Source organism: Neodiprion fabricii, chromosome 4 (genome assembly GCF_021155785.1).
Source record: "Neodiprion fabricii isolate iyNeoFabr1 chromosome 4, iyNeoFabr1.1, whole genome shotgun sequence".
Taxonomy (NCBI): domain Eukaryota; kingdom Metazoa; phylum Arthropoda; class Insecta; order Hymenoptera; family Diprionidae; genus Neodiprion; species Neodiprion fabricii.
The window spans coordinates 9,834,439-9,862,266 of record NC_060242.1 but is presented as its reverse complement, the minus strand read 5'-3'; the positions used below and the strand labels follow the sequence as shown (position 1 = coordinate 9,862,266).

Below are 27,828 nucleotides of genomic sequence, written 5' to 3'. Positions count from 1 at the left end.
ACGACTCGTCGTTTTGACGTTTCGTGTTGGAAATTGAGTAGATTCTGGGAAAGAAACATGTACAGATTCGATTAATTTAAGTTTCTTTGGACTGTTATAATAATTGTTGGGATCATAAATCTACATTTCTGAAATTCCAATTTGCTAATTACGCACTTTAATAATACTAATTGTAATCGACCCGTCGAAGCCTGCAACCTTACTTGATCTATTTTGACCATAATACTATTTCATCACAAAGTACAAAACAGTAGACAGTAATCGATTCGATCAAGTTTTCTTTCTTAATAATGTATGTATCTGTAACGGGACTTGACGGCTATAAATTTGCAACATTATTCGTATATGCTAATCTTCATTTATGTCAGAGTATTTTTTGAAATCATAAAATCTTTTAGTCCCTAACAGTTATTCATGATTAACACGCTGGTACGATGTCCTGGTATGTATTGTGGGCGAAATTTACTCCCCACCGGAAATTGGAGCCAGTGCGAAGCTTGTCCCAGGGGTTTCAGGAGCAACGAATCTTCCGCTTGTGTACCTTGCGAAGATTTCCCAATGTTTTATGATTGGTTGTATCTTGGTTTCATGGCTCTCTTAGCCCTTGTTTTACATTGGTTTTGCATTGATATGGTGGCCATGCGACGTAACATTACTAAAGAAGTAGTAGCGCTCCACTTGTCTGCCTTGGTCGAGATAGTTGGAGCTTCACTCATTACGCTACAACTAACCGAACCCATTGGAAGTTTCAACATTACATCTTGCAAGGCAAGACGATTGTCTGATTGGTACACTCTGCTTCACAATCCAAACCCAGATTATGAGAAGACGTTACATTGTACTCAGGAAGCAGTTTACCCATTGTTAGTATATCGCTTATAAATTAAAATAGTTCGATAACCGTGTTAAATTGCATCGTAAGATTTTAAATGTCAAAATCTTACTTGACACTATTTGAGCTGCCGGTTGTAAAAAAGACCTAAATCAAATGGTCAAAATTTTGAGAGAAGTGAACTTATAGAGTTAATGGTACTATATGATCTTGATAAATAAGAATGTAAATTAAGCTATTAATTTCATTCAAGAATGTTGAAGTCTGGGTCCCTTATTGCAAGATTAAATAGATTGTCGGCTCGAATTATAACACGTTTGCATTACTATTTAGAGCATAAATTAGATGATTAAATACTGACTGGGAATAATATAATATTTTTATCAACAGTGGTTCATGCATAAAGCTTTTAACTCCACAGATTATAAAAGTAATTAAATAATTTTCAGGTACACAATGGTCTTTATTTTTTATGCTCTGGGCATAGTACTGATGTTACTCATCCGGCCACTGATTGCCAAGAAGTTTCTACCAAAGCAAGGAAAATTCTCAATCTATGCTGCTCTGTATTTTTTCCCTATTTTAGCCATGCTCCATGCAATTGGCGGTGGTCTCATATGTGAGTGAAATTATCGCCATTTCACATATTATCAATGGTTATTGAAATATTGAAAATACATATTCTTAACATGATTTTCTTTTCAGATTATTCCTTTCCATATATAACCATCATATTGTCTGTTTTATCTAATGCGGCACATTTTGCCTTCAAACTGAACCAGGTAAGAGAAGATGACGGATGGTTGGATGACCCTTAACATTTCTGCATCTGCAGAAAACAATAAATGTTTAGTCAGCAGTAACGTGGAAACTACAACTCTGAGACAAAAATCTTCAAGGAATTTTTCTCACGTTATTTGATTTTCAAGATGCACATTTCAAAGAAAAAAAGTTCCGATTTAATTTAAGAATTTTTTTTTTTTAAACTATATTCAAAGGTTATTGAAAATTCCATTCTTTTACTTGCTTTATAGGAATATTTTTTTTTCTTTTTTCATTTTCTTCAATCCCAAATTCAAATTTTTCGACGAATACAATTCAAAAAAAAATATTACAGGCTCAATCTCACTTGTGACGAAAAATATCATTGTTTCTAGATGTAGAATTTCTAAAAAAAAATAGAATAATGCCGATTTAGAGAATTGAATAAGGAATGCTCATTGAAATATTTCTCCTAGTTTAAGGTTTACTGCGATCCAAAGTATTAAAATTGCAATAAAATGCTTTAAATTTAGTTAGGGTTTATTTTTTTTTTGTTAAAAAAATGCAAATTCAGAGAATCCAACAATGTGAAAAAAACTCCATAGACATTTTTGACTAGAGTTATAGTTTGCACGTTACCACTGACCAAACGTTTAAAAGTGGAGATGCAGAAACCTTAAGGGTCACAGTAGTTGGATAAATTGCTATGTACAATTATTGTTTGTATAAACATTCCATGTCAATACTGGAGTTTGAACATTACAAATCTGCAGACATTTTAGTGAAAAATTTCATTCAAATTATTGGAAAGAAAGTGCATCAACTTGACCATAGTGCTGAATCAAATTTTAGCCTCACATAGATGACATTAATTTCTGAGTATTGGAACACTAGATTATACCGTTTGTAATTAAATTCGCCATGCAACTTGCGTTTAGCTTACCTGGAAAAACACTCAATTCAACACAGGGGAATTTGAAAATTTTTCGTGACAATCAATAGCAAATTGTAAATCAATTTTGAACATGATTGAATTTTGGCTTCCATTTAATGTTATTTGAAAGTAAACTATGAAGCTACTGGGCAGTAGGAAATGGTATTTCTATGTGATTGCATTATAGACTGTTAGGAAATGTTCAAAGTATATTCATTACAATGAGAACACGTCACTTGATATCGCCGCAAATGGTACGTACTGCAACAAAGTTTTTTTTGGGACACAAAGAAATTTGCATTGGTCTTCTACTTCATATTAGTTAATGGCAAGAAAACGAGATAATCGAGAATTATGAATGTACATTGCTGACAAAGTATTTTTGTTTCTATCTATGACATATATTTCTTATCAAATACAATGTCCGTACTCTGAGGAAAATATTAGAGTAGGTGTCAAATTATAATCATTTTTATGTATCAGTGTTATCTTCGACCGAAGTCCGAAGACAGAAGGAATTTGTAATATTCAGAAATACTGACATTCTGGGTTATCTTTGTATGCACTGTTACTTTTGCTAGATATAATATATGGTTGACATAATTACTGGTTGAGTATAAAAAGGGTTCCAATATAAAAAAAATAATCTGCATTGTTATATGTAATATATGTATAGACTTTTAGATTGATTCTGACACATTCAAGGCAACAGGTGGCATCGCTGTTCCATGTTAAACAAGTGGCAGCGGACTACATGTGTTGCTTTGAATGAGTCAGAGAAACAAAAGGGTCTGCACATATACCCACATGGTTTAGTTGATACAATGTGGTAACAATTGGAGTTTATAGCGAAAGTCAAGAAAACCACAGTATTTGCTAAATAAATATTATATTATGTAATAGGCGTGGAAAATTTGTTTTGACGACGATGAAGGTGCCAATGACAGCGTGTAAAATTGAGTTATTCAAAAATGTGCATTTGTCCTTCTTGTTTTTCCATACCGGTCAAAAATGGGCACTTTACGCACCACAGACATCAACAATCGAGCTTTTCACGCAGTTGCTGCAAAATGTTTCATTATTTTTAGGTTGAAGTTGACAATGTTAAAGTAACCAAACAATGCAAGAAACACGATATTTTGCAAATTCATTTTTTACTTACGCAATATTTTAGTTTAGAGTTACCAAAATGTAACTATAAACTTATTTACCCCTTGAAGTTTTTCATAAACATACGTAATGAATTGAATACGTTTTACACATGCCTTCGTTTTAATTTAAGCCCAAAATTGTAAGAATTACAAATATGCTGAAATATTCTCAGTATAATCAATTGAACCCCAAGTACACTACAGATTATAATTTCCGTCCGGATTCGTATTTCTCGAATGTCATGCTAAGATAGTCTCTTTTAGTTTAGTTTTGTTAAAGTTATTAATCTCCTTAAATTACATTTAATTACAGTCGATGAAATCACTGGTAATAAGTTCGATATCGGACATAAGAAACGTAGTGGTAATACTTGGCCATTGGCTTCTGCATGGATATGGAGTAACAGCAGTGGCTACTCTCAGGGGGCTAAGTGTTCACCCAGCGATGCTTACCTTGGTTCCATTGCCGGCATTATTCTACATTCTTACTGCTCGATTCACAGATCCCAACAAACTTCACGCCGAATAAATAATAAATATTTGGAAGGTAAAAGTTTGTAATCACCTTTGTACCACAAGGAAAATTTGTAATAAAAAATGACGATATACTTAGAAGGTTGAGGCATAGTTATCAGTGAACACGTGTTTCTATTATTCAGATTCATTATTTGACATACAATTGGTTCAAATATGATTATTTATAATACGTAGAGAAAAAAATTTATTAATAAAAAAAAAAAAATACCAAGCTCGATTATATATTTGACAGGTAGAAGCAGTCTGACTATAATATGCAGAAACCTGATACTTCACTGTGAATTAAGACGATTTGGCTGTATATTGCGCGACCAATGTACTTTTGGGAGTAATATAGATCGCATTTGAAGACACCTTGCTCCTGAAACAAACAAAGAAGCTATGTTAGATTCACAAATAGCACATGGAATTATGTTACGCCATTTCTTGCACTGAATAATTCTAAAACTTGTCTATAAATTCATAGAAGTTCAGGATCTTAACAAGTGATTAGGTATGATATGCCATTCTATGAACAAGACATCTGTAAAATAAGTCACACTTACGTTGGACCTTCCCCTTTGTAATTGGAACTATGATCAATTATGCGCACTTTTTCTGGAACTCTGTCCAGATTGGAGAGATCCACAGTCACTGGCTCGTTTCCGCTGTGGTAGGCCACCAAATAACCAAGATTACCACTCTTCAACCTGCACAATGTATTCAAATAGTTAGAATATTTTTATAAGATGGTATTACATGCAGAAAATTAGCTGTAATATACAATAACAATGTTTCAGTGCATGTGACCGCACGCAATACATTTTTGACAACATCAAAATACACACTACATTTTACTATCTTTTATGATTGTTTTACATGGCACAAGTAAGTATCCTGTTTCACTTAGAGTCTAATTTTTACCTTTGGTAATTTTGATTTTGATAATATACTCGATTTCAAAAAGATTTTAGAAAACAATGACCATTTTCGTTTAGAAATTTGTATGTACTACGTGCGAGTAAATTCAATTGTGAGTGAATGATACAGAATTTTGGGAAACTTGTGTTCTTAGATTCTTGCGGTGTTCTAATAATAACTGGGCGATGAACAATTGGCGTTTCAACATTCTGCTGGTATAGACAAAAATTTTAGGATCTTGCGATATATGGTGAAATCTAAACAATACCAGAGTTATTAACGTAATATGTATGTGGGGAATGCTGCAGATTATGGATAGATTGAGCAGGTACAAAAATTTCGATTTAGTTGCAATTCTAATGCGTTATCACATGTACTAAGAATGTAAAAATCCCCTAAATTTTAAATCTAGATTTACCGCCATTCACAAGAAACACATGTTGACCAATTTTCCCATCAAATTTTGTCTGCGAAATTTTCAATACTTCCTGCTGTTGTAAAATAAATATAACCCAGCATAACCGTGGCATGTGACAACTGAGTGTATTTGTGTCAAACTTTGTGCATTTTGTGCCTAATTAAGGGGATGTCGGAGTTCCGTTAAATATGGCATATGGTATTTTACAATTCTTGCTCTTTCTGAGTAATAAAATCTTTTCAGTCTTTGAAAGTATATAACAGGACTGATGATTGTGCTTGTGAGTTGAGTAACAAAATTTCAGAAAATACTCGTTTCTCAATTGTTCAGAAAAATTCTGTTTTGCCAAATTCATTATTTTTTTTGATAGAAAAGTTCAGGATATGTTCGGTAGGGTTAAATCTACTTGCAGAAAATCTCTCAACCTGTTAACCGATTGAATAGAATTCAAGTTTAATCCTACTGGATTCTTACACGCATTCGACTTATATTTAGATGTGTAATCCAGGGTTTGTACGCTTTTTGGAAACTGAAATTCTCTGACTTTTCTAGATATTCCCTGATTCTTCCAGTAACTTTTCATGAAGTATGCCGCTGATAATTGTAATTTTTTTTACACATTAATTATTACTAATACCTTCAATATTACGTGGTAACTGAGTTATTACTGTCTGACTATCAATTTACAAACAACAGTCTGCGATATCCGTGAAAAAAAAAAGGAAAGAAGGTTTGGTATTAAGTAATATACATACAATGTACGAAGTGATGCGACGAAAAAAAATTTTAAGTGCAATTGTTTTTTTCTTTGGATCAACAGTACTTTATATAAGAACGAGTTTATTTCTTCGACAGACTCAAAATTTCAGTCACGTATACAAAATTCATGCAATATTACTTAGTAAATTTATATAATTTACGTATTGTATACGAATCATTTAATTCGGTTAAAGTATGAAGTCTGGAATGTTTTTATCCCAAAATTGAGTGAAATAAAAAAGAATTGCAATGGTGAGGATCAATAGTATTTGTTATTTACTTGTAAAGTTGATACTTCAACTTACTTGACTCATAGTTTTCCGTAAACGGAATAAACGTCCTATTTTTTTCAAATTTTTAAGCCATCTCGAGCAGGATATTGTTTTCAATTAATGTGATCTCTCTAGTTTTTAGCGTTAGATTTGAATCTTCACGTCGTATTGTGGCACTCATATGACCATAAAGTTGCAACTTTCAATGATTATTGAGATGGAAGTTTTTTCTACCCATGAAAATGCACTTCTTTTGCAAAAAGACATTGAAAATTGTATTTCACCTCCAATAAAGCGTCTCAGATTTAAAAAAAAAAAAAAATATTAGGGAACATTCCATAACTGAACGCGCGAATTTGGAGAACTTTTTAGAAGAGATGATTCCAAACACACCACGCAGCGAGTATCAGACCTCCGGATAACGGATTTTGCTGAAACTTCCATGATTATTTCTTTGACCCAAAATCTATAGCTTCTGATATGTAGTTTAATTCATTAGGGCTTTTCTTTATTCGGATTAAAATTGATTGTATAGTATTAGTTGAGTGAGCGAAAATCCGTAAAGATCGAATCCTATCGTGTATTTTTGTCTAAAATATTAATTTTCATTATCTTCTCATGAAGTTTCGATGACAGGTTCTTATAAATTGAAGTGTAAATGGATATATTATTATTCTAGTGCCATAGGAAAGTATAAACTGCGAAAGTCTGACAACCTGATATATTGAATGGAGATGGAACTACACATCAGATGCTCCATATTTTGATAAAAAAAAAAAAAAAAACCGCTAGAAGTTCTAACGGAATATGTGACTTTAAATAATTTCAGAACATTCATAATATTGGTTTAAACAGCACATCGCCCTTGTATTGAGGGTACTTTACAGGGAAGATATGGGAAATAATTTTGATGTTCTTCGTATTTGTGTGCGGCCAACGTGTTTAGTGATAGCAGGATTTTGCAGCCTTGTATCATATATATCTACTATTAATTAGAAAAGCATGCGTTTATTTTTTTAATATCAGAGCGCTGTAGACAATAATCAGAGACTTATTTACTTAGCAAATTGAATTTAATCTGTGATTTGACAGAGAACTTGGTCTTCCTATTAAATATTTTATGTCACAGAAAGCCAAAAAATGCAGCACGTTCGGTAAAAACGGACATATGTAACTTTTTTAATCAAAAGTCAAAAATAGTAAATTGTGTTACAAGTGCGGAAAGTGGGCGATTTCCGATGAGTATGAATTTTGCAGGATGAGCCACGGCGAGCAAACTTGCCATAGGAAGCAAGTAAGTTTGAAATTAGGTTATCAACTTTCGTTTAATGATACAGCACATAGAATTGAGTTGTTCGAAAGTATGCATGCGCCAAAGAATGTCTTAGCATGTAAAATGTAGAATTTTAATTGTGTGCATGCGCTAAAATTGTTTTACCACACTGATAGATAGTGGGACACTTTACGCATGTTCCACAGGCTTAAAAAATCGAACATTTTAAGCGGGTGCTCAAAATAAATAAAAAAATTTGACAAAAATATGCTGGAAGTTTGACTAATTTGAAATACCTGGTATACATACATACACATACGGTTCGTTCAATTTTAGAATTCGTAATCTTACAGAAATAGTTGTCATGATTTGCAATAACTGCGTTGTTTCTGCAATCATTAATATTGGTAGAGTCCACGATTTTTCGTTATTTCCTTACAAAATATCTTAAATAATTATGAAAAAAAATTATATTCTAAGATTTTTTTTTAGGACTTTTCAATAAAAATGGTTACTTGAAATACACAGTTTTTCACGATTTTTTTTTTAAAATACTTTTCCCTGAAAACGACCTGCGACATTCAATTACCCAAATGAGTAAATTCAATGGCCCCTAGTTTGATTTTTTATTTCCATTCAATAAATACCAAGTTTTATGAAGCAATAAGAATACGCCAAGAAAACTTAGGTATAATATTGAATAATACATGGCATACATTGTTACAAGGTACGAGCTGCATGCACAGAATATCTAATTGGACATCAAACAGCAGGTTAGTAGTTAAACTTACCAATTTCTGCAGTACGCAGATGTGAGCATGAAACGGAAAATAATCTGCATAGTTAGTATATTAGAATATTGGTTAAACACACCTAAAAACTATCAATACATGGCATATGGTAACTATTAACTGTTGGTAGATATTATAAACAATTACCGGAAGCTGGAAACTGTAACTTTCAAGGTTCGGGTTAGTAATGTTAACGTTACGAAACATTGACAAGCCATACCAAAGAATTTCAACCACTATTTGACACCGATCTCTTTTGATTTTTGAAATGATTTTTTGTGAAGAAACCTCCGATTTAGAAAATATCGACGAATTTCTTCAGATTATTTCGAGACTAAGTTCGGCAATTACAATTCTTCAAAAATTCTCATTATCGCAGGTTGCTTCTTTTTCATGCAATTGTAGTTAGTTACCGAGACATCGTACAAAAAATTTCTCACACAGAACTTGTCAATTTGTGAACCTGCTTATTTTTTTTTTTCTTTGTCACCGGAAGTACCAATCTTTCCAGAATGAAAAATAAAAATTGAGGTTGCAGCAAAACCCAAAGATTTTTTTTTTTTTTTTTTTAAATTTTGATACCAAATTTTGTATGAAAATACGCCATTTTCAAAATTTTAGCGTGACACTGGGTTTATAAGTTATAGTTATTTTTATTTCTTATATTCAATGTATTTCAAAAGAAAAATTCATTCCAAAGAAGGAAGATGATATTTTGATTGATGACACCATTTGATAAAGTGATAAAAAAAAAAATTCGTAAACATCGAGGGCTCAAAGCAATAGTAAATAAATTTTACAATTTTCTATGTTCGGTGCAAAATTGTGACCAATCAAGCATGACCGGTTATTGACATCTCATATTTGTTCAACGACAAAAAATCGACCAGAGACAATTGTTATTATTTTTTTTTTGTTCTAGGCTATAGTGTATATCATTTGCTTGACGAAACAGTTTTCAGAACAAAAATTAGCAATTAGTTTACGATAGATTTTGATGTAATTATGGAGGGTAACGTTTTTGAAATGAGGTAAGCATCCTATATGCACCTGGAATACGAAAATTTCGCACGATTCCTCATTTTCTCATGATTTTTCCAAATATACAGGAAATCGTAGAGAATCGCCAAGAAATCACGAAATTTTCGGAATTGCTGGGAATCGCTAATCCCCTCTCCATGCAAACAAGTCTTTGTCCAACGTTTATGCATAAATATATGTATTCTACGAGCAAGCGTTTGTCCAAAGTTTATCGTGAATTTTTTATATATATGTATAAAATAATATTTTATATTTATGAATTTCTCATTTTCAATCTAGAAATCGGTGATTCTTAAAATTTAGGAATCATTCGTAATGTTAGAAGTTAGGGAAAATCACATGAAATCGCGAGTAATCTCATTGATTCAGGTGTTACGAAAATCGCAATTGAAATCACAAGAAATCGATTCCTTTCGGAAATCGATGAACCACGGAATAAGCGAGTGAGCAGCCCCTCGCTCTAGTTTGTAAAAGTATCGAGTCAAAATACTGCAATTAATACTATGGGTTTCAACGGTACAGACAAGTATGTAAAATATCATTAGAGTCCAATGCTGATACTGCAATACTTCCATATTTCAAATTCAAGATAATATGTGACTAGGCTAGAACATGTGAGGTTCGGATAAGCAATATGGTGTCAAGAGACCAGTCACGACCAGCTTAATTTAGGCCCGTTTTAAATACATCAAGGTACACAAACATTGGAACAATTTCATACATTTTTATTGTAGCATATTAGCCGAATTCAGTTCAGGAAAGAGACATACTAGAAATGTAGCATAGAGTTTTTGCTGCAGAGTCGCAGTTATAACAATAATGGAAAATAGGGTGTGAATTCCGGACTTTCTATAAACTCGCGTAATACCTATTATGAGGCAATGAAAATATTACAGGTTTCCAGTTTCCGCTGGAACTAAACATTCAGTATTATTGTGGCAATGCACAACTTCAGATTAAATTTATTAATAATTATGAGTATCTTGCGACTTACATAGTATAGGCGAAGACAGTCCCATTGAAAACACCATGTGTGATAACTCCATGGGTAAACGAAGGTTTATGTCGCAATTGAATGATATTTGAGAACGCTGTACCATTATACTGGGTCTGATCGATACTAAGAATTGGGGTTCCCGGAAGCAGCAGTATCATCAAAGTCAAACTCTCAGCTACTTCTGCAGGCATTCGCTCATGCAATGGTCTGTGAGGATTGTTCAGCTGGAAACAAATTGATGAATTGAGTAATGCATGACTGTACGATTGCAATGCACCGTATTGTTCCAAGTACACGTCAAAGTTTTTTGTCGTTGTCAGCACCCGCAAAAAAAGTCTTCATCTTATACCCAAAGCCGTCTTATGTGCGAGCTTTCAAAAAAAATGATTTTCACCGACTGCCGAAAAAATTCGACTAATGAAATTCACGCTACCATCTGCGCGTGGCATTTGTGAGATATTGAAAATTCGAGCTTCATTTTTTTTTGGCTAGGCGTCGATTTAGGATAAGAAAAGTACGGTTTTATCACTTTTACGCGAAATCAGTTAATATTACATTAAAAATTGATATTTCAATGGCAGATAGAGTGGAATGTAGGGGATCACAGAAAAATCGAATAATTAAAAAACCAGAAATAGTTACAATGCGAATTTTAAATTAATGGTACCGTGGGCAGTGAAGTACACTAATAATAGTAGAGCTGTGTCAAAATTTGACATTCTAGAAAAGAATGTACGTAACTGGCGAAAGATGAAACAGAAGCTGAAGAATGTTTGTTTTGTACGCCCAAGTTTTCGAGGGGCAAAACTGAAAAATACCCCGAATAAAAGAAGTTTGTATTTATATAATTGATAGATGCAGGCAAGGTTTTTGCAATATCGCGGTAGGTGATCCAAATGAAGGCTTTAGAAATTTCAAGACGCATTAATATCTGACATCGAGAGTTCAAGTATAGTTTGGGATGGTGCAAGAGCATGATGAGAGGAAATGGATTAGCTTTGACAATGAGATGAAAAATAACTATGGCCTAACAATTACTAAATAACTTTGAATAACAGTTTGTAGAATATAAAAGATTTGTTTTGAGACTACGAAGAGAAAACAATTATTTACTGATTCAGATGAGTAAAATTGATAAAATGGAGCTTTATTTTGTTATGTCTTCAAACACTACTGTAAAATCAAAAGGTACAAAAAGTATCCTCATTAAAACTATCAGAAATAACAAACTAAGAGTCACTGTGGTACTTATAGTTCTAGCAAATGGTTCTAAGCTATCACTGTACGAAGTATTAAAGCGCAAATACAAAGAGAAACTACCAACTGGCATTTTCGTCCACTGCCAGGAAAATACATGGATGTGCAAAGAATTGGATAAAGACTGGTTGCACACAGTTTGGAACAAACGACCTAGTACGCTGTTGAACAAAACGCAGTACTCGTGCTTGATATTTTCAGAGGATACGCAACAGAGAACATAAAACGTGAAATAATGAACTTAAACACAGACCTGGTTGTCATAATTGAAGGTGTGACATCCTAATTACAAGTATTTGATGTCGTTGTCAACAAACCCTTTAAAGATAAACTGAAATCATATTAAACTGAGTGGATGCTAGAAGGAGACGATGCTTCAACACCTACTGGAAAAATTGAGGAAACCAACTGTCACACTTAATAGTTTGTAGTGAAACAAGGCTGCCTGACTATCAATTAAAAGAAAAACAATAGTCAATGACTTCAAGAAATGTTGTATAAGTAGTGCTATGGATGGTATGGAAAATGAAATTCTCTGGGAAGACCTAGATGACAATAATTCTAAAACAGAAGGTGGAACTGACATAGGGATTGATGAAAACTCTGACGTAGATATTGACAATGCCTCTAACAGAGACTGTGAACTTTAAAAATCTTCCCGAACCAATACTGTTACTTATAATCTTTCAATTTATTCAAGGTCCATTTATACTTTACTGATGCAATATTTGTTATGAGTATCTATATAAAATCTATCTCAGCGATAAATGTATTTACAAACTGAAATTTATAAATTTATATGTGAATATATTTTTGTGATAAGAATTGCATCATAAAATTTGGTTTATATTCGGTACCTAAGAGAAAAACCTGAAATACTGTTTCGAATTGGGGATCATCTTATATGCGGGGTCGGTGTATACTTGGAACAATACGATATTTTCTTGTTCTGGAAAGAAACTATACTTTTAATCGTAACAGTTGAGACTACTTACATTCCATGCAGACCAGGTGGAGGATGCATTTTTAAATCCAGCTTCCAGGTCCGTAGCTGAAATATTAGCATTTGCTTCGGACAGAAACTGACACCTCTGCGGGAGGTCTACAATAGTGCCATTGTCGTTCAAATATGTTAACGTATCATTTCCAATATTTTCTTGCAATGAGAAAAGCCTACAAAAAGATATGAAATTATTATACTGTTTTTTTCTAATTTTGCATACCTACATGGGATAATAATTACATCCGTAATTCAGATATACATCTATCGTTGCAATGAGAATAACTGAATTCTGTGGAATTTTTTGTTTGTAACGCAAAATATACAAATTTTTAATATATCAACTCTATTTAAATAATATAAGAATATCACGTGGACAAAATCTAGTTTCTTAGTGAACAGTTGCATGTTATCCATTGTAAGTCTTAAATAGTTTGTCGATCAGAAGTTGTTATCATCTTCAAAGATTGCTCTGTATACAAGTACTAGAGATTTGTTACAGTTTGGTAGTATTTATATGCATGATGTGGCGTATACCTGATGAGCTTTCTTATTTGCGGATGTAACTTTAATTGTAATTTAACATTGGCATTTTATCAATATATCAGATCACTTGTTCAATTCATCAATTCTAAGAACTCAAAATAAACATTAATTATAGACGGGATTTCTATAACAGTTTTAGGAAAAAAAGTGTTAATACGACAGGTAAATAATCGCCGGATTGTGATATTTTAATAAATTAATATGTATCTATGCTGAGGTTCCACAAAAGGATTCATTTTTATATAACGCTGAAACTAGCAGGTAATATTTAGCAGAGAATACGTCTGGAAGGCTTTCAGGGAGTGAGAAAACGATAAAATATCAAAGAATATATTTGAAAGAGTTCTCTGAATGATCCTACCAAGTTTCATCATTTGTTCATCCCTTGGAACCTTGCCACCTGTATTACCTGCTAGTTTCAGCTTCATCATTTTTGTTTTGAGAGTTTATAAATTTTTCAACGTTACCCTCTGTGATCTGTATAATTGTCAACGACGTTTCGCCACTGTCTCAATACATCACGATTCTCATTCAAATTAAATGTGTGAGCGTGATTCATCAATCGGTAAGTGTGTGGTTCAGCTCCTTGTGTACCGTGCTGTTCATCTCTTAGATTTTTATCTTCAAGCAAGTACTGTGTGTTGGCTAGTCTAAAGCCAATAACACCGAGTTTCAGCCAGTGCAATAAAATTTCCTGAAATAATTGGCAAATTTACCACATTGTCTCACTTAAACATCCATACATGATGATATAATCACTATAGGTTACAAAAAACTATCACAGTGTAGCTAATGCAAAAAATATATATAATTTCACGATATACTTACGGAAAATTCAGTGACAACTTTAGGATTTCGATAGTTAAGATCAGGTTGATCTTCGCGATGCTGATGAAGATAGCACCTCTCATCCGGACATGTCCAAGCAGATTCGTTGTAAGTACTCACCTGAAACAATTATAAATTATTCAATAACAGATATTAAATTGAATCCCATAAAATCCAAAATATGAATATTCTTACCCAGTTATTTGGCTCTGAGTCAGACTTATTTGCAGCCCATACGTAGTAATCGATATACTCTTTTGTTTTGTTGAAGGAACGAACAAACCACTCATGTTTTTTAGAAGTATGGTTTGGATCAACTTCGAGTATTATTTCTATTTCATTCTTTTTTGCAGCTTCTACTAGTGCTGTGAAATCTGCCATATTGCCTAACTTGGGGTCGACGTCTCTGAAGTCTACTGTGGCTTCTGTAATGAATAATCAGTACAAATTATTGTATTCATATTGACTTTACATATCACCTTGTGTGCTGTAAACATTTTAATCTTTTCAAGCAGTTTTCTAGTATATCAACAAACATAAAGAGCTTTCACTTCCAGGTATATCTCATGAAGAGTATGCATGTTGTAATGTGTATTTACAATTTTTCCAAGTGTAAAGTTTCCATGTAATGTTAATTGAATAACTGTGGCATTTGTTAGGAAACAATTTATAAGGGAAGCATGAAACTTGATTGTTATTTACCATTTTCTGATTTCATGATCGATGCAAGACAGATGAGTTTAATATGCTTGTCTTTCAAGTCATTCAGAATGGGTACGAGTCCCTTAAGTCCACCGGATATTTTTGATGGCTCCAATCGAACAATTGGATTCTCTTCCCATACTTTCCTACTTCCGGGACATTTTGGTGCTCCAACGATAATCACTATTGCACCAGCCAGCATAGCTGCCCATAATAACCAGAATGCAATGAACATGAACCACCTGATTCGTATCCAGACCGGATCATTTGCAAACTTCATCAGTTCCTCCTTCCCCATTCCAGTCAATGCTTGCTTCACAGTTTTAATGTCAATCTTTGCGTCTCCATTCTCTGACATGAACTTGACCTGTACATTCAAACAAATATTTAATTGGAGTTCTGACAGGAAAATTTACGTGAGATTAGAGTTTGATATACTAACGTGAGAAGATAGTGATATGAAAATACAATCTTGTAAGTTTGAAAATACATTGTAGGGGTTGTGGTGCGAAAATCAGCACTCTTCAATAAATTTAGGTTACAATTGAGTTTACCCCATTTCAAAATACTTTAAGGGGATACCTCAGCCTCGAAATGATTTTTGTTGGATTTTCAATTACTTTTATTTCAGATTCCTATACATTCAACATACTAATATTACGGGATCTTTCAGCATCATTTTGGCTGATAACGAACTCAGAAATTTGTAAAATTGACACAGTTATGAGCACAAATATACAATAGCGACCTGTGCCACTACACGACTCATGAGCTTTTTCATAACTGCGACCACAGTAACTTCAGAATGGTTCATCTGATGGGCCTGTAATTTATACTGTAGCTTCATGTCATTGCGAACTAAACTTTTATGCGACAAATTCTTAATCTGTCATTTCGTTTCTAATATACAAGTAAAAATGTTACTGAAATCAAGGAAACCAATTTTTCTTGGTCAAAATTTTCATTACTCTGCTAAATTTTAATTCATCAAAAATTTATTGCATAGAAGCTGGAAGGGTACCTTAACTATCAAAACAATCCTAATTTTTTTTTCGTAAATATTCTGTTTAGCTGGGATTGTGGTTGCAGATTTCAGCAAAACTTTTTTTCCGACCAGTAGTTTAGTGGCTGCAATGGACTCGCTTTTGACGCTGCAGTGTTTTTTTTTTTTTTTAAATTGAAGCTGAAATTATGCACTTTAAAACCATATTTTTTATATTTATGTTCGTACATGTCCGTCAATGCTATACCATTCTGAACAGTGTTGATAACATTTATGGAGTTCGTGATTCAAATGCCTGCTTAAAGTTGCGAAATCGGATTTTCTTTCTTCAGAAATGCGTTGTCACATTGAGATAATGACATTGTGAAGACTTGTCAATGATACAGACTGAAACGTATTCCGGGTTGCCACGATTTTTCTCACTCATAATCCTCCGATTTTGTCAGGTTCTTCCAATGTAAGATAAGTTTTTTCCAACTATAGATTATTCGTGGTCACATTTCGTTGTGTTGGAAATAATAATAGGTACAGTATAATTAGGCCTCTATAATTAATGTAATATACGAATTTCCTGTGTTTGTTTTTCTTCTTGTTTGCATAATTCATATATATTTTCACTATATTTTGTATTTTTAGTAATAAATATAGGTCTACTTTCAATGTTTAGGTTTTTGTATATTTACTGCATGCATAAGTCCTGTAAAATATTTTTCACTTTCAGGCTTAGAAACAATTAAACTTTTTGAAGCCCGTACCAATAACCGTATATTCTCTAGAATGCTTACATTTTTAGGTGTAAGATCCTGAACGAATTTTTTCTTCATATTTATTCGCTGTGAAGTTATAAACTTTTCAAAAAATTCCTGTATACTGCATAAATTTGCAGAAATTTCAATGTTTATTTGAAAAACTTTCAATCATTTGACTCTACTACTTTTTGAATATCGTACCACACTTTGAGGAGTAATCCTGATTTTTTCATAGATAAAAAGGGAACAATGTGGCTGCCAATCGCTATCTCTTTCTAATACTGCAATTGGTTACTTTTTTCGTTGCTCAGAGCATATCAGGGACACCTTACCAGAGACGGTAAACCCTTGCCTGTGCTACCTTAATAACAACACCATTTGATCAGCATCTAAATAATTTATAGATTCTCCATGTAAAAGAATATATTCATTATAATGGTGTGAATGTGTTTGATCTGCAAGAAAACGTCAGATAAGTCGCAAGATTTGTTGTTTAATTATGATAATGTATGATTATAATGAAGTTAAGATGTGCTACGCATTAAAAAACTTGTAAATTTCGTATTCATTTTCACTTGTAGATTACCGCCAGTCATGGCCAATCGACAAGAATGGCTAGATATTATTGGAAAATCAAAAGCTGTTCCAGGAAAAAAAGCAACCGACTGTTCAAACCATTTTGACAGTGAATGCTTTTGCTATGGGCTGGTTAATGGAAAGGAGTTATAATACATGTTTATCTTGACTTGTAAAATCTAATATATAAAAAGTTTTTGTGACGCAAAATACATAGTAATATTTCATAAATGTTCTGCACATAAACCCTTATGATTATTCATTCATCTTTCAAAAACATTGTTGAGAGTACCAAATAATGAAATATTTTTCAAAAATATGTAAAGAATGAAAATCAATTCGTCGTGTTATTCAGTCATTCCAAAAAATGTAAAAAAAATATTACGAACATTAGATTCAAATTGTAATGTCATAATTTGTTCCTAATTAGAAAGAGTCAAAGCTTGGCAACCACCAGTTGCTATTTCGCTCGTTTTTTCAGCCAGTCACATTGCAACCAGTAAAAACTTTGTGGAGGGTGTAAAATGTTTAAGGTGCCGCTGACCTGGATCTAAAAGTTGTAATCGATCGAAGCGCCCTCTGCATAAGTTTCCTCGGTTCCAAACCATTCGAAGGTGGTACTCTCCACCGGGGAGTAGCGCAACACAATATTAGACAAAACGCGGTCGGTAAAAGGCCTGAATCTGAGTCGGTAACCATACCACCAGAATTGACCCGAATTTTGCATGCAAATGATGACGTCATGTGTGTAGCGATTGCATCACGACCGAACTGATTATTTTGATAGTTTTACGGTGAATATAGTAAATTCAATTTATTGTTCCGTGAAACACCCTTGAATATGGGACATTCTTTGACGAATCGGAGAGATTTAGATAAAAATCGACCGACACAAGTTTCATGTAGCTTAAAATTGTTTCACGGGTTCTATATCGAAAAAATAGGGATACGTATTCGAGGATTTTTTTATTTTACATATTTCGTAACATAGAGGGGATCGAAAATTTGATAATTTGGTGTTTTCTGGCACGGAGAACTCATTTTCAAAAATTCATAACGCCGGCTCTGTTTGAGCTGAAAAGTTCGTTTTTTCAACCCAAAGCTAATAAAATAAATTTTAATGCAACAATTGTTTCATTTACGATTATTCCGAAATTTATATTGTTATAAATAATTAATATGTTTAAATCGATTTTTAGCAATAGCCTTCACCTCGTAGCGAGTTCTCAGCACGACCATCCTATTCTCCATCAATTCAAAATACGTTATGGATGAAAAATTTGACGTAGAATACGATGGTTGTGCTAAGAACTCGCTACGAGGTTGGGGCAATTGTTAAAGATCGGTTAAAACATATTAATTGTTTATAACAGTATAAATTTCGGAATAATCGTTAATGAAAGAATTGTTGTAATAAAATTCATTTCATTAGCTTTGAGATGAAAAAAACGAACTTTCCAGCTCAAATAAAATCGGCGTTATGAATTTTTGAAAGTGAGTCTTCCAAGCCAAAAAACACCAAATTATCAAATTTTCGATCCCCTCAATTTTACGAAATATGTGAAATAAAAAATCCTCGAATACGTATCCCTATTTTTTCGGTATAGAACTCGTCAAGAAAAGTTTCAGCTGAATCAAAAATGTGTCGGTCACAAAGGTGTTTGGTTGTAAAAGAATGTCCCATATACATTAGAACATATCGTGCAATATTAATTTTACACAGCACGAAGTATTTTCAAAATGATTTCATAAATATCACCATTCACCATTTGTAAATATTTGGAAATATGTTCGAAAAATACGATTGAATGAAAACGGGTACGAATCGTTGTGGTCTCGTTTTATGAAGTTACGCCATCGGTCGCCCCCCCCCCCCCCCCCCCCTCGCCCAACTCCGTCTCTCCTTGTCGGCAAACTTGAATGGTCATGTTTATTTTCCGTCCGTGCATTACATTGTATTCGATTATTCGTTCAGTCTACGGATAGTGACTGTGCGCGAGAAAAAAAAATCTTTGTGTCGGCAGACGACTGTGGTCGAACATTTTATAATTGCAAAATAAAGAGTATTTCTCATTCTTCTTCAGAGGTTTTCTATGAGGTACATAAATGATTATCTCTGGTGAGTATTTATACATGTATATATATATACATATATATATATATATATGTACATTATACAGTTGTATAAAACGTGCACCCCGACTTACGTTTTTTTCGACTTACGCCGTCAATGCCGGAACGACCCATAGCGTAACTTCGGGGTATTACTGTATTGGAATCATTCTGGAATTGTACATCGCTTGTTACACACAACTCTACTGACAATAATGAAATAATTTTATGTTCGAAGCTATTTTACTAGTGAAAAGGGTTTCAAAAAATGATTATATATAATATTGTAACACTTTATTCATGTTACTATGGATATATGAAACAATTGTTGACATCGACGTTGAGGATTATTTTTATACCCTCTGAGATATTAAATGCAAGGAAATAGTATCTGAGATTCGAGGTAACTATGAAGCTGCGGGTTGTGCGAAACAGTTCCTTCTCCCGGTTGATGGGAGTTTCTAACATCCTTTGCGAAGTAATGTAATTCGAACATAGTTCACCACTCCATGAAGATATTCTCGCGGCATGTGACATTGCGTCCGTCTAACGGTTACGACGGATTAACCTGTAAAATATAAGCGTGTTCATTTGGTTGTTTCGCTTTTTCAATGCAAAATCCATAACATGATTAGTACTTGTCGATAAAAATATACTTTGGCAGAGAATTCGTGCTCTCCCCTCCTTATCATATAAAGACACATACAAATACATGGGTCCTCTTCTGTTCTCTTATAACCATGTGTCGGCGCCATCTCACTATACACAAAAATGTTAAAAGTGAATGGTCGAATCTGATGAAATGGAATAATGTGATTAAAAATTTTGATCATCTTGAATAATCTGAAAAGTTCAGATAATTCTTTTGAAATTAAGATATTCATTTTTTACGAATCACTCTAAATTTCACCGTGTTCAATATTTTACTACCGATAGCAGATATCTAACGTATGGTCGTTCGGAATGAATATGAATGGGAAATTCCTCGTCAAACCCGACGGATTATTTGTAATCGGAAAGATTTTTTAAAGAATGTATAAAATGGTAGAAGCCTCGCCAAAAATGGTACCATTAAACAATTCGTTCGTTAATAACAATTACAATGTTCAATGTTTCCGGATAAACCAAAGTTTTCTACGAAAGCTTATCCTCTCTGCTCGCGAATGCGCTGTGAATCATTTTTCTACGTCAAATAGAACCGGAGATGAGATATTGATTCTTCAAGTTTACTGCGCGCCCATTTTGCAACAAAATTGAATGACTCGGCGCTTTCGGAAAAAAAAATCGTAGAAATAGGTTTTGACTTTTTATGCTCACATATCACTTCGAGAAAGCTTTCATTGTTTTGGAAAATACGCGGTCATTTCTTGTCATAATGATATTTCTGACTCAAGAACCTAAATTTCGTCCCAACTGACTTTTTATGGTTTATATGATGAAATAATAACAGTCGTAATATTTATTTTCCTTAAGATTTGAAATTTCTCGCATATTTGCATCGTACTTAGGGTATATGTCAACACGTGTAAATTTCTCCTATTATCGGAAAAGAAAATTACCGTACGATTATAATAATTGAACTCTCCGAGCATTCGAATCTAGGCTCCGATAAAATTGTGGTATTCGCAACGAAGCATTCAGCAATTCTTATGTTCTGCACACTCCTAACGAAAAATCAAAATGATTATATATGAAGAGAACAGAGAAAAGAAAATTTGAAACACGTATACAATTTGGTTACTCAATATTTTGAAAAATGTATAACAGAACGACGATCGAAACAAATGTCAAAAAAACGACGATCTTTCGAACGCCACTCTTTCGAAGCAAACGTAAACAAGACGATTTGTTTTCTACATTTTTTTTCTATACTATGAAAATGCTGGAAGTCCCTCCCCACTCCTCAACGGTGTACATTTTCGTATAAATACAATGAGCATCATGGGTACAGTGAGAACAATCTGGGGCGAGTGTTTCCATACTTATGAACGGTAGTGTATATTCATTTGAAGAAAAAAACGGCAATTTCTCAAATAATGAATTGAAAAATCTGAAAAAATTCACGCAGAGTACCTTTTAGTAGTACTTTGATTTAATCAATTATGGGGCAGATCTGAGATGGTCGAAAAAACGTGGCCGAGTTGACGGAGAATCGTTCCTTTTCGGGTTAAATTCCGAAAATATCGATTTTTGGAAAAAAAGGTTGAAACCAAAGTTGTTCAGAATTTGATTATCAACAAGTTTGTTGCTATTCATTTATGCCATTAAGTTGAAAATAAACGAGATAATGGAAATATTTCGAATTTGTCGCTTTTTTCAGGTTTAATTCCAAAAATCTTGATCCTGGAAGAAAAACTGTAGGAACTAAACTTGTAGAGAATCAAAATTAATACAACTTTTGTTCCGACGGTTTTTCTGTAAAATCAAAACCAGCCGAGTTATTCAAGAAAAACCATTTTTCGAATATACGCATAAGCATGATTTGGTCGCCATTTTGAATTTACACTCCCAGTGACCCCCCCGAGACAGCTGTGAAAAAAAAATTTTCGTACAAATTATTTACAAATTAACCGGGGAATTTCGATATCAATTCTGACGATGACCCAAGAAATTAAAAGGTTGATCGAAACAGAAATCCGAAAAAATTAAATTTCCATTTCTTTGAATGAAAAAAGGCGTTTTCCCGAAAAATTTCTTAGGAACTTTCGACTCCAATTTTGACAAGGATTCGCCCTGTCAAGTATTTGCTGTGAATTACGAATCACCCTGCATAGCAAGTGCAGATTTGGCAGGATTCTTGTAAATGATATGTATAATTGCATAACAGAAATTTGCAGTATAAAACACTTACCATTGCAACGAACGATTCGTTCGTCGGTGCGTCAAATTTAACCTTTTTTCGGTTCAGCCGTGCGACGTAACTCATCCATTGTTGCACTCACAAGATTATTGTTGTTTGTAACCAATATCTGTATACACACTGGCCGCGTGAAAATTTGCACGTGATTAGAACTTGTGACACGGCAAATTACCAAAACACTCGCGTTTGCTTCGTTCGCCGCGAAAAGTGAATGTGGACGGTACGCGAGGAAACGCAGAAGTGACGGCCGCGCGGATAGTGGGGACAGTGGGGTGTGAGGGATAGTACTCGGAATCCGAAGAAGTTGATTCCTTCGAGAGTTCCAAATTTCTGTGAAATCTTATAGGATTGTGCCGGATTTGATGTACAACAGTAACATATACCCTGACTTTTCGTAGGTCGTATACGATGCAGAAACCAACCCAAAACTCGCTAGTGTATCCGTAGCGTATACCATCTACGAGAAGTCACGGTATGTAGTTTTATAACGATTTCCACCTAATGAGTAACTTTCAGGTAGTTCATCTAATGTAAAAAAAAATTTTGGTAGCATCATTCAGAACTAGGCGTAATTGACAAATGAAACGAAGCAAATAAAGTATGAAATCCTTATTTGTTGAGAATTAAAAACAGAAAAAATTGGCAAGCAAATTCTTCATCAGAATTTTAACAAGGATCGGCCCTGTGAAATATTTGCCACGAATCTTGAACCGTTGTATGCAGTAATTGTATGTATGTACAATGACATAGATTTTTTGCGGGATGTATTTCTAGTATTGTTAAACACATCCGGTTCAGAAACAATTTCGCGTATGTATTAGGGTAATCTTTAAAACAGGCTCGGACGATTATCAACCGCCCCCCCCCCCCCCCTCCATATTTGCTATAAATAAATAAATAATGGTCTGTTCAAGAGCACAATTTTTCATCTCAACCCTAAACCCTCACGCCTATACTTGCGTGTTTCCTGCAATTTCGGTATTTATTTTACTGCCGCATCTAATCTTTCGGTCAATAATCTGTAAGTATGACAATTTTGCGGACATCGATGCTACTATTAGATGAGGATATCCGGAGCGTATATGGGGCATTCTATGTCAATTATTCACCATTTATATCTGCCTTTTCGACGAACAGAAATTAAAGGATAGGTATTTTCGTTTTTGTTAATGATTTTCTATCAAATCGATGAAAAAAGGTAGATTTAAGTGGTGCGTACTCGATGTAGAATGCCCCAAAACCCTTCAATAAAATAAAAAAGAATAATTTTCTTTGCGGAACTACGACTCAAAACGAGAAAAGAAACAGTATGTTATTTTAATATCGGGTTTTGCAAAAGCCATGAGCATTTAAAAAAAAATTGTGCGATATTTTGATAAATTTATGGTGTTTGGATGGGTTGAGACAAACATCTAAAATATTTCAGCAGGACTGCTTTTGGCAGGTACAAGAAAGTGTGAAATTTTCAATAGAATAAAAATTGGTCGAGGTCACGGGTTGGTCGGTTTCGCATGGAATGCCCCGTTCACGTATAGTCGGGCTACGTGCGATTACGAATAGTTACCGCGATTGTGAACTGATGTTACCATTTCCCAACGATGCCTCATAATATGCACGAATTTCAAAATCTAACGGTTATTCTGAGTGAGTTGTACATTTTTTCGTATCCACCTAAAAGCCTATGCTCTCGTCGGCACTGCAGATTGTTGCTTTAGCAGAAACATAGGACGTGTGCGTATTACCATGTCATTTTACCATCTGGTACCGCTTCGGTCGACTACAGCGCTTCTGGAGGTTCAACGTTGAACTAAATTACAGACTTCTCGTGCATCAGAACGGGCTCCTGTCACCTGAAAATCGCCCGCACAAATCGTGCCATATTTACAGCAAACTGACTGGTGCTATAGGTTTTCCCGGATTACGTGTGTGTTTTTGTACGTCTGTATCTCCCTGGCAAAAGTGAAAGAAATTCTGATATCGTACAAACGGTGATTATTCAACAAGTCGCTAGCCCGATCGGCCATCTTTAACGCGACGTGATTTTATTGAGTTCATCATTATTTTTATTAGACGTTATCAGTGATCTGCGATAGTAGTGACTGAGATACAGACGTACAATTTTATTCAAGCTATCTTTTAAAAATTTTCCCAGTCAGATTCATACCCCCGTTTTATCAGGATTTGTGCGGGCGATTTCCCCGCTTCTGACGTCACGAAATATATATAGGACATGCCAGGTCAGCGGGACCTTAAGGGTCTGCCATGGTCGATTCCGACATTAATGTATATATTTCCAAATATCGAAGTCCACTTATTTTAAACGTGGAAAAGGGCTCAACAGCGGGTTCCATATGAAATACTGAACAAAAATACTCCAGTACATTTTAATTTGACGCAGAAATAAAGAAATGTTTTGCTATGATACCAATTGGAACATTTAGATTTATTGATATTTTCATATGCTTATAAATATCGTTATATCTCCAAAAGTATTGATTTGGCTCTAATGAAATATAACCTAAAACCTGGTCATACGTAGTAATCCACATAAAAAGTAAGAATCAAGATTGATTTTGTACTTCTGGAGTTATAAAGTAACATCTGAATTACAAGAAAATCAAATATACATCATCCTATTCAAAAGAAGTTTAATCCATTTGGTTGCGATTTGAGCTTCATATTAAACAAAATATAGATATCACTTTCAATTTGTATCACATAATGAGGCTATGTTGGTAAGTTTCTCAGCAACTAGCTCAAAACAGATACATGATACCTGTGCATGAGATAAATTCACGACTTTACGAACTTGACGAAATTATTACCTTTTTTCTATTGTCACCACACCCCATTATGATGGTTGAACAATTTCAGAAATTTTTGTTAACGCCCTCGTTTTTCAAAATCAAAGTAGTTGCTAAAATTGAAACTCAGATAAAATTTGTAGGTCTTATGAATCCAGAGCGATTTTTTCAGAAGCCATCATACAAGAAGATAAGAACAAGAATATACAGGATGTTGAAGTTGTTTACAAATTTCAAAGCGGAGAAAAAGAATTTTGCAATCATGATGAAAAACTCGATAAACCATATTATCATCTTTTTAAAAACTTTTTAGTGTATGTCCTAACCTGTGTAGTTTTTTACCATTAATATGATTATATATTTTTAGGAAAAATTGTTATTCCGTAACTTCACGAAGCTGGAGTTAGCAGCTCTGACCTCACAAAACGTAGTTTGGAACAAATTCCCTACTTCGTAGTTTTAGAATGATGTTGAAGGATGCAAGTTTTCAAAATATTGTTATAAAGAGTGAAATCATCAATCACCCGTGTTATCGTCTTTTTAGTGATCTAGTAGTCATCTTTGACTGTAGCTTTCATATGTCATAAAATGAATAGGGTTGCTGGTCAACAAATATTATTGTAAAAACAGTCAGTCTCTAGACTGTAAAAAGAGAACTTTGTGACCAAATACATCTATTTTCTTTCTAAAATATTCCTTCTTTGTGAGACTTCTTTGGCTTGGCGTTCGCTTAAATCGCATAGAGAACTCTTTGATTCTCTTAGACCTTTCTTAATTTCTCCCGTTGTTACAATATGTTCTGCTTCATTAGTGTTGATCAAATTTCAGGTAATTCATACATTATTACAATACTATTCCTAACTTCAATGTGATGCAACTTTGAGATCATTTGAAGTTGACGAAGCCATGATGAAGTAGAATACTCATATATTTTGGGAACTCAACTTTTTCAAAGCTACTATAAAATAGTAGAGCAATGATGTTTGTTCCAACGTCTCTGAATTTATTTCTTTCGAGATTTTCTATACCATCTGAGAGTACATTTCAAAAATTTTTTTTGCATTTTTCAGGGTTCCATTCTGGAGTTCCCAGCAGCCAATTTGGCAGTTATTGTAATCCAAGAATTTTCAATCAATGATATCGTGGGATTGAAAAATTGTATCAACAAAAACAAGGTAATCATGAGATTCGTGTTAAATCAAACTTTTTGAATGAAAAAATTCAAATTCTTTGAATCATATTTGTGTTGCCAAGAATCCATAGCAACTGATTTATTATGTTTTATTGGATGTTTGTACTCAAAATTAATATATCTCCAAGACCAAATCTCTTTGTGGTACCAATCAAGCACTATTATATTTTGTTGGTTGATAATCCACGTGTATAAAAAGCAAATTTTTTTTATCATGTTCAATTTCGACAATAAATTGGATAAGTGGATGAAAATTGTTAAATTCGTTGAGTAGGATATCTACATAGTCTTTGTGTACACAAGTAATTATATCGTCTGCATACCTATAGTATTAAGGATGACTGAAGGATAATTGTTTCATGATTTTTTGCTCTAGATATTCTAAGACTAGGTTTGACACCACTGGGCTGATGAACAAACCCATAGCAACACTATAAATTTGTTGGCAGAATTTATCACTGTAAGTAAAACAGCACAAATCGAGACATAGTTTAGTGGCTTCCAAATACTGTTTTTTATTTATGTTTGCATGTGGTTTTATTGTATGCCATTTCTTGTTAATTACAGAAGAAGAAGTGACTAGATTGGTTGAAATGTTGGTAAACAAGGACAATATACCTATTTGACTGATAAGTGAATTTAATTTCAGATCATTGACAATGGGGCTATACAATGAGGACTATGAAAGTCGTGTAATCATGTGATATGCGATATTTCCTCCACATATTAGATGATGTAATAACCTTGAAGCATTGCATAAAAATATGTTGATTTCAATTGGAACACAGGGACGAATAATATGTGATAATACACAAATAATTAACACATTGCTCCAAAAATATGATCGCTAAAACTGTTTTTTATAATTGTTTGTCTATTTCATATAAAAAGTTCTAACATTTACGCAAACATATCTTGACCATATGTCAAGACACACAGATCGCCGCAATTGATATTGGATCATTTGTTTGGCATCGCAAACAGGTTGATATATTAAAGAGGAAGTGTAAAAGGTGTAGTTTACCAGAAATTGGAAAAAATCTACGTAACTATGAGCGAGAATTTGTAAAGGTGGGAGAAACACATTAGGTTTGTAGAAATGGTAAGTGACGAAATTGAACAAGAGTGAGGTTATTATGCATACCTCGGTAGCATCCTTGTTCGAATTGATCTTTCCAGTGTCCTTAAGCATTCGTTCCTGGGCGTCATCGTCAATATCAGTATCGCTGTTTTGCTTCGCCATCTTCGTGTCTCCTTTAGCCGGGTCTTGTTCTGCGAGGACAGTGTCGTCCTCCGATATTAGTTTGTACGTGGCGACTGGTTCTTTTAGGTCTTTCACCACGTTATCTATATCAAGTTTCCCACTCTCCATGATCAGCTTTCAAGGATGATAGATATTGATAGATAAAACCGTTACAACATATATATATACATGTATATATCACTGCTGTATATAAATATATTTATCAGTGCTCTGTGCAGCCACTCTTAAACCTACTGCCCCGTCAAATGCCTACACGACTGCGCGGCCG

At 33.9% G+C, this 27,828-nt stretch overlaps 2 protein-coding genes across 4 annotated transcripts; one reads left to right on the top strand and one right to left on the bottom strand.

The window, feature by feature from the left end:
• LOC124180885 (JNK1/MAPK8-associated membrane protein) lies at positions 1-4,315 on the top strand. 2 transcript variants are annotated; one of them, XM_046566800.1, is made up of 4 exons: positions 1-863; positions 1,282-1,451; positions 1,538-1,614; positions 3,993-4,315. In XM_046566800.1, the coding sequence occupies exons 1-4, from the start codon at positions 415-417 to the stop codon at positions 4,206-4,208; spliced, it is 912 nt and encodes a 303-aa protein (XP_046422756.1). In that variant the 5' UTR covers positions 1-414; the 3' UTR covers positions 4,209-4,315. The 2 variants fall into 2 exon arrangements, with proteins under 2 accessions (XP_046422756.1, XP_046422757.1); XM_046566801.1 differs by lacking the exon at positions 1,538-1,614.
• On the bottom strand, positions 4,308-27,828 carry LOC124180875 (neutral and basic amino acid transport protein rBAT). 2 transcript variants are annotated; one of them, XM_046566775.1, is made up of 10 exons: positions 27,441-27,828; positions 15,001-15,367; positions 14,494-14,723; positions 14,299-14,418; positions 13,938-14,164; positions 12,920-13,097; positions 10,665-10,891; positions 8,630-8,635; positions 4,762-4,905; positions 4,308-4,577 (listed from the first exon to the last, which is right to left on the bottom strand). In XM_046566775.1, exons 1-10 carry the CDS (start codon positions 27,666-27,668, stop codon positions 4,499-4,501), a joined length of 1,806 nt encoding a protein of 601 aa, XP_046422731.1. In that variant the 5' UTR covers positions 27,669-27,828; the 3' UTR covers positions 4,308-4,498. The 2 variants fall into 2 exon arrangements, with proteins under 2 accessions (XP_046422731.1, XP_046422732.1); XM_046566776.1 differs by lacking the exon at positions 8,630-8,635 and having other exon boundaries at positions 27,441-27,825.

What these genes read in the sequence shown, in the direction of transcription:
- LOC124180885 (XM_046566800.1), top strand. Translation starts at nt 415, where the DNA reads ATGATTAACACGCTGGTACGATGTCCTGGTATGTATTGTGGGCGAAAT. An exon ending in AATTGGCGGTGGTCTCATAT is followed by an intron (nt 1,452 to 1,537) that starts GTGAGTGAAATT and finishes TTTTCTTTTCAG; the next exon opens with ATTATTCCTTTCCATATATA. An exon ending in TTGCCTTCAAACTGAACCAG is followed by an intron (nt 1,615 to 3,992) that starts GTAAGAGAAGAT and finishes ATTTAATTACAG; the next exon opens with TCGATGAAATCACTGGTAAT.
- LOC124180875 (XM_046566775.1), bottom strand. Translation starts at nt 27,668, where the DNA reads ATGGAGAGTGGGAAACTTGATATAGATAACGTGGTGAAAGACCTAAAA. An exon ending in AAGTTGTCACTGAATTTTCC is followed by an intron (nt 14,165 to 14,298) that starts GTAAGTATATCG and finishes CAATTATTTCAG; the next exon opens with GAAATTTTATTGCACTGGCT. An exon ending in AATTATACAGATCACAGAGG is followed by an intron (nt 13,098 to 13,937) that starts GTAACGTTGAAA and finishes ATCTTTTTGTAG; the next exon opens with GCTTTTCTCATTGCAAGAAA.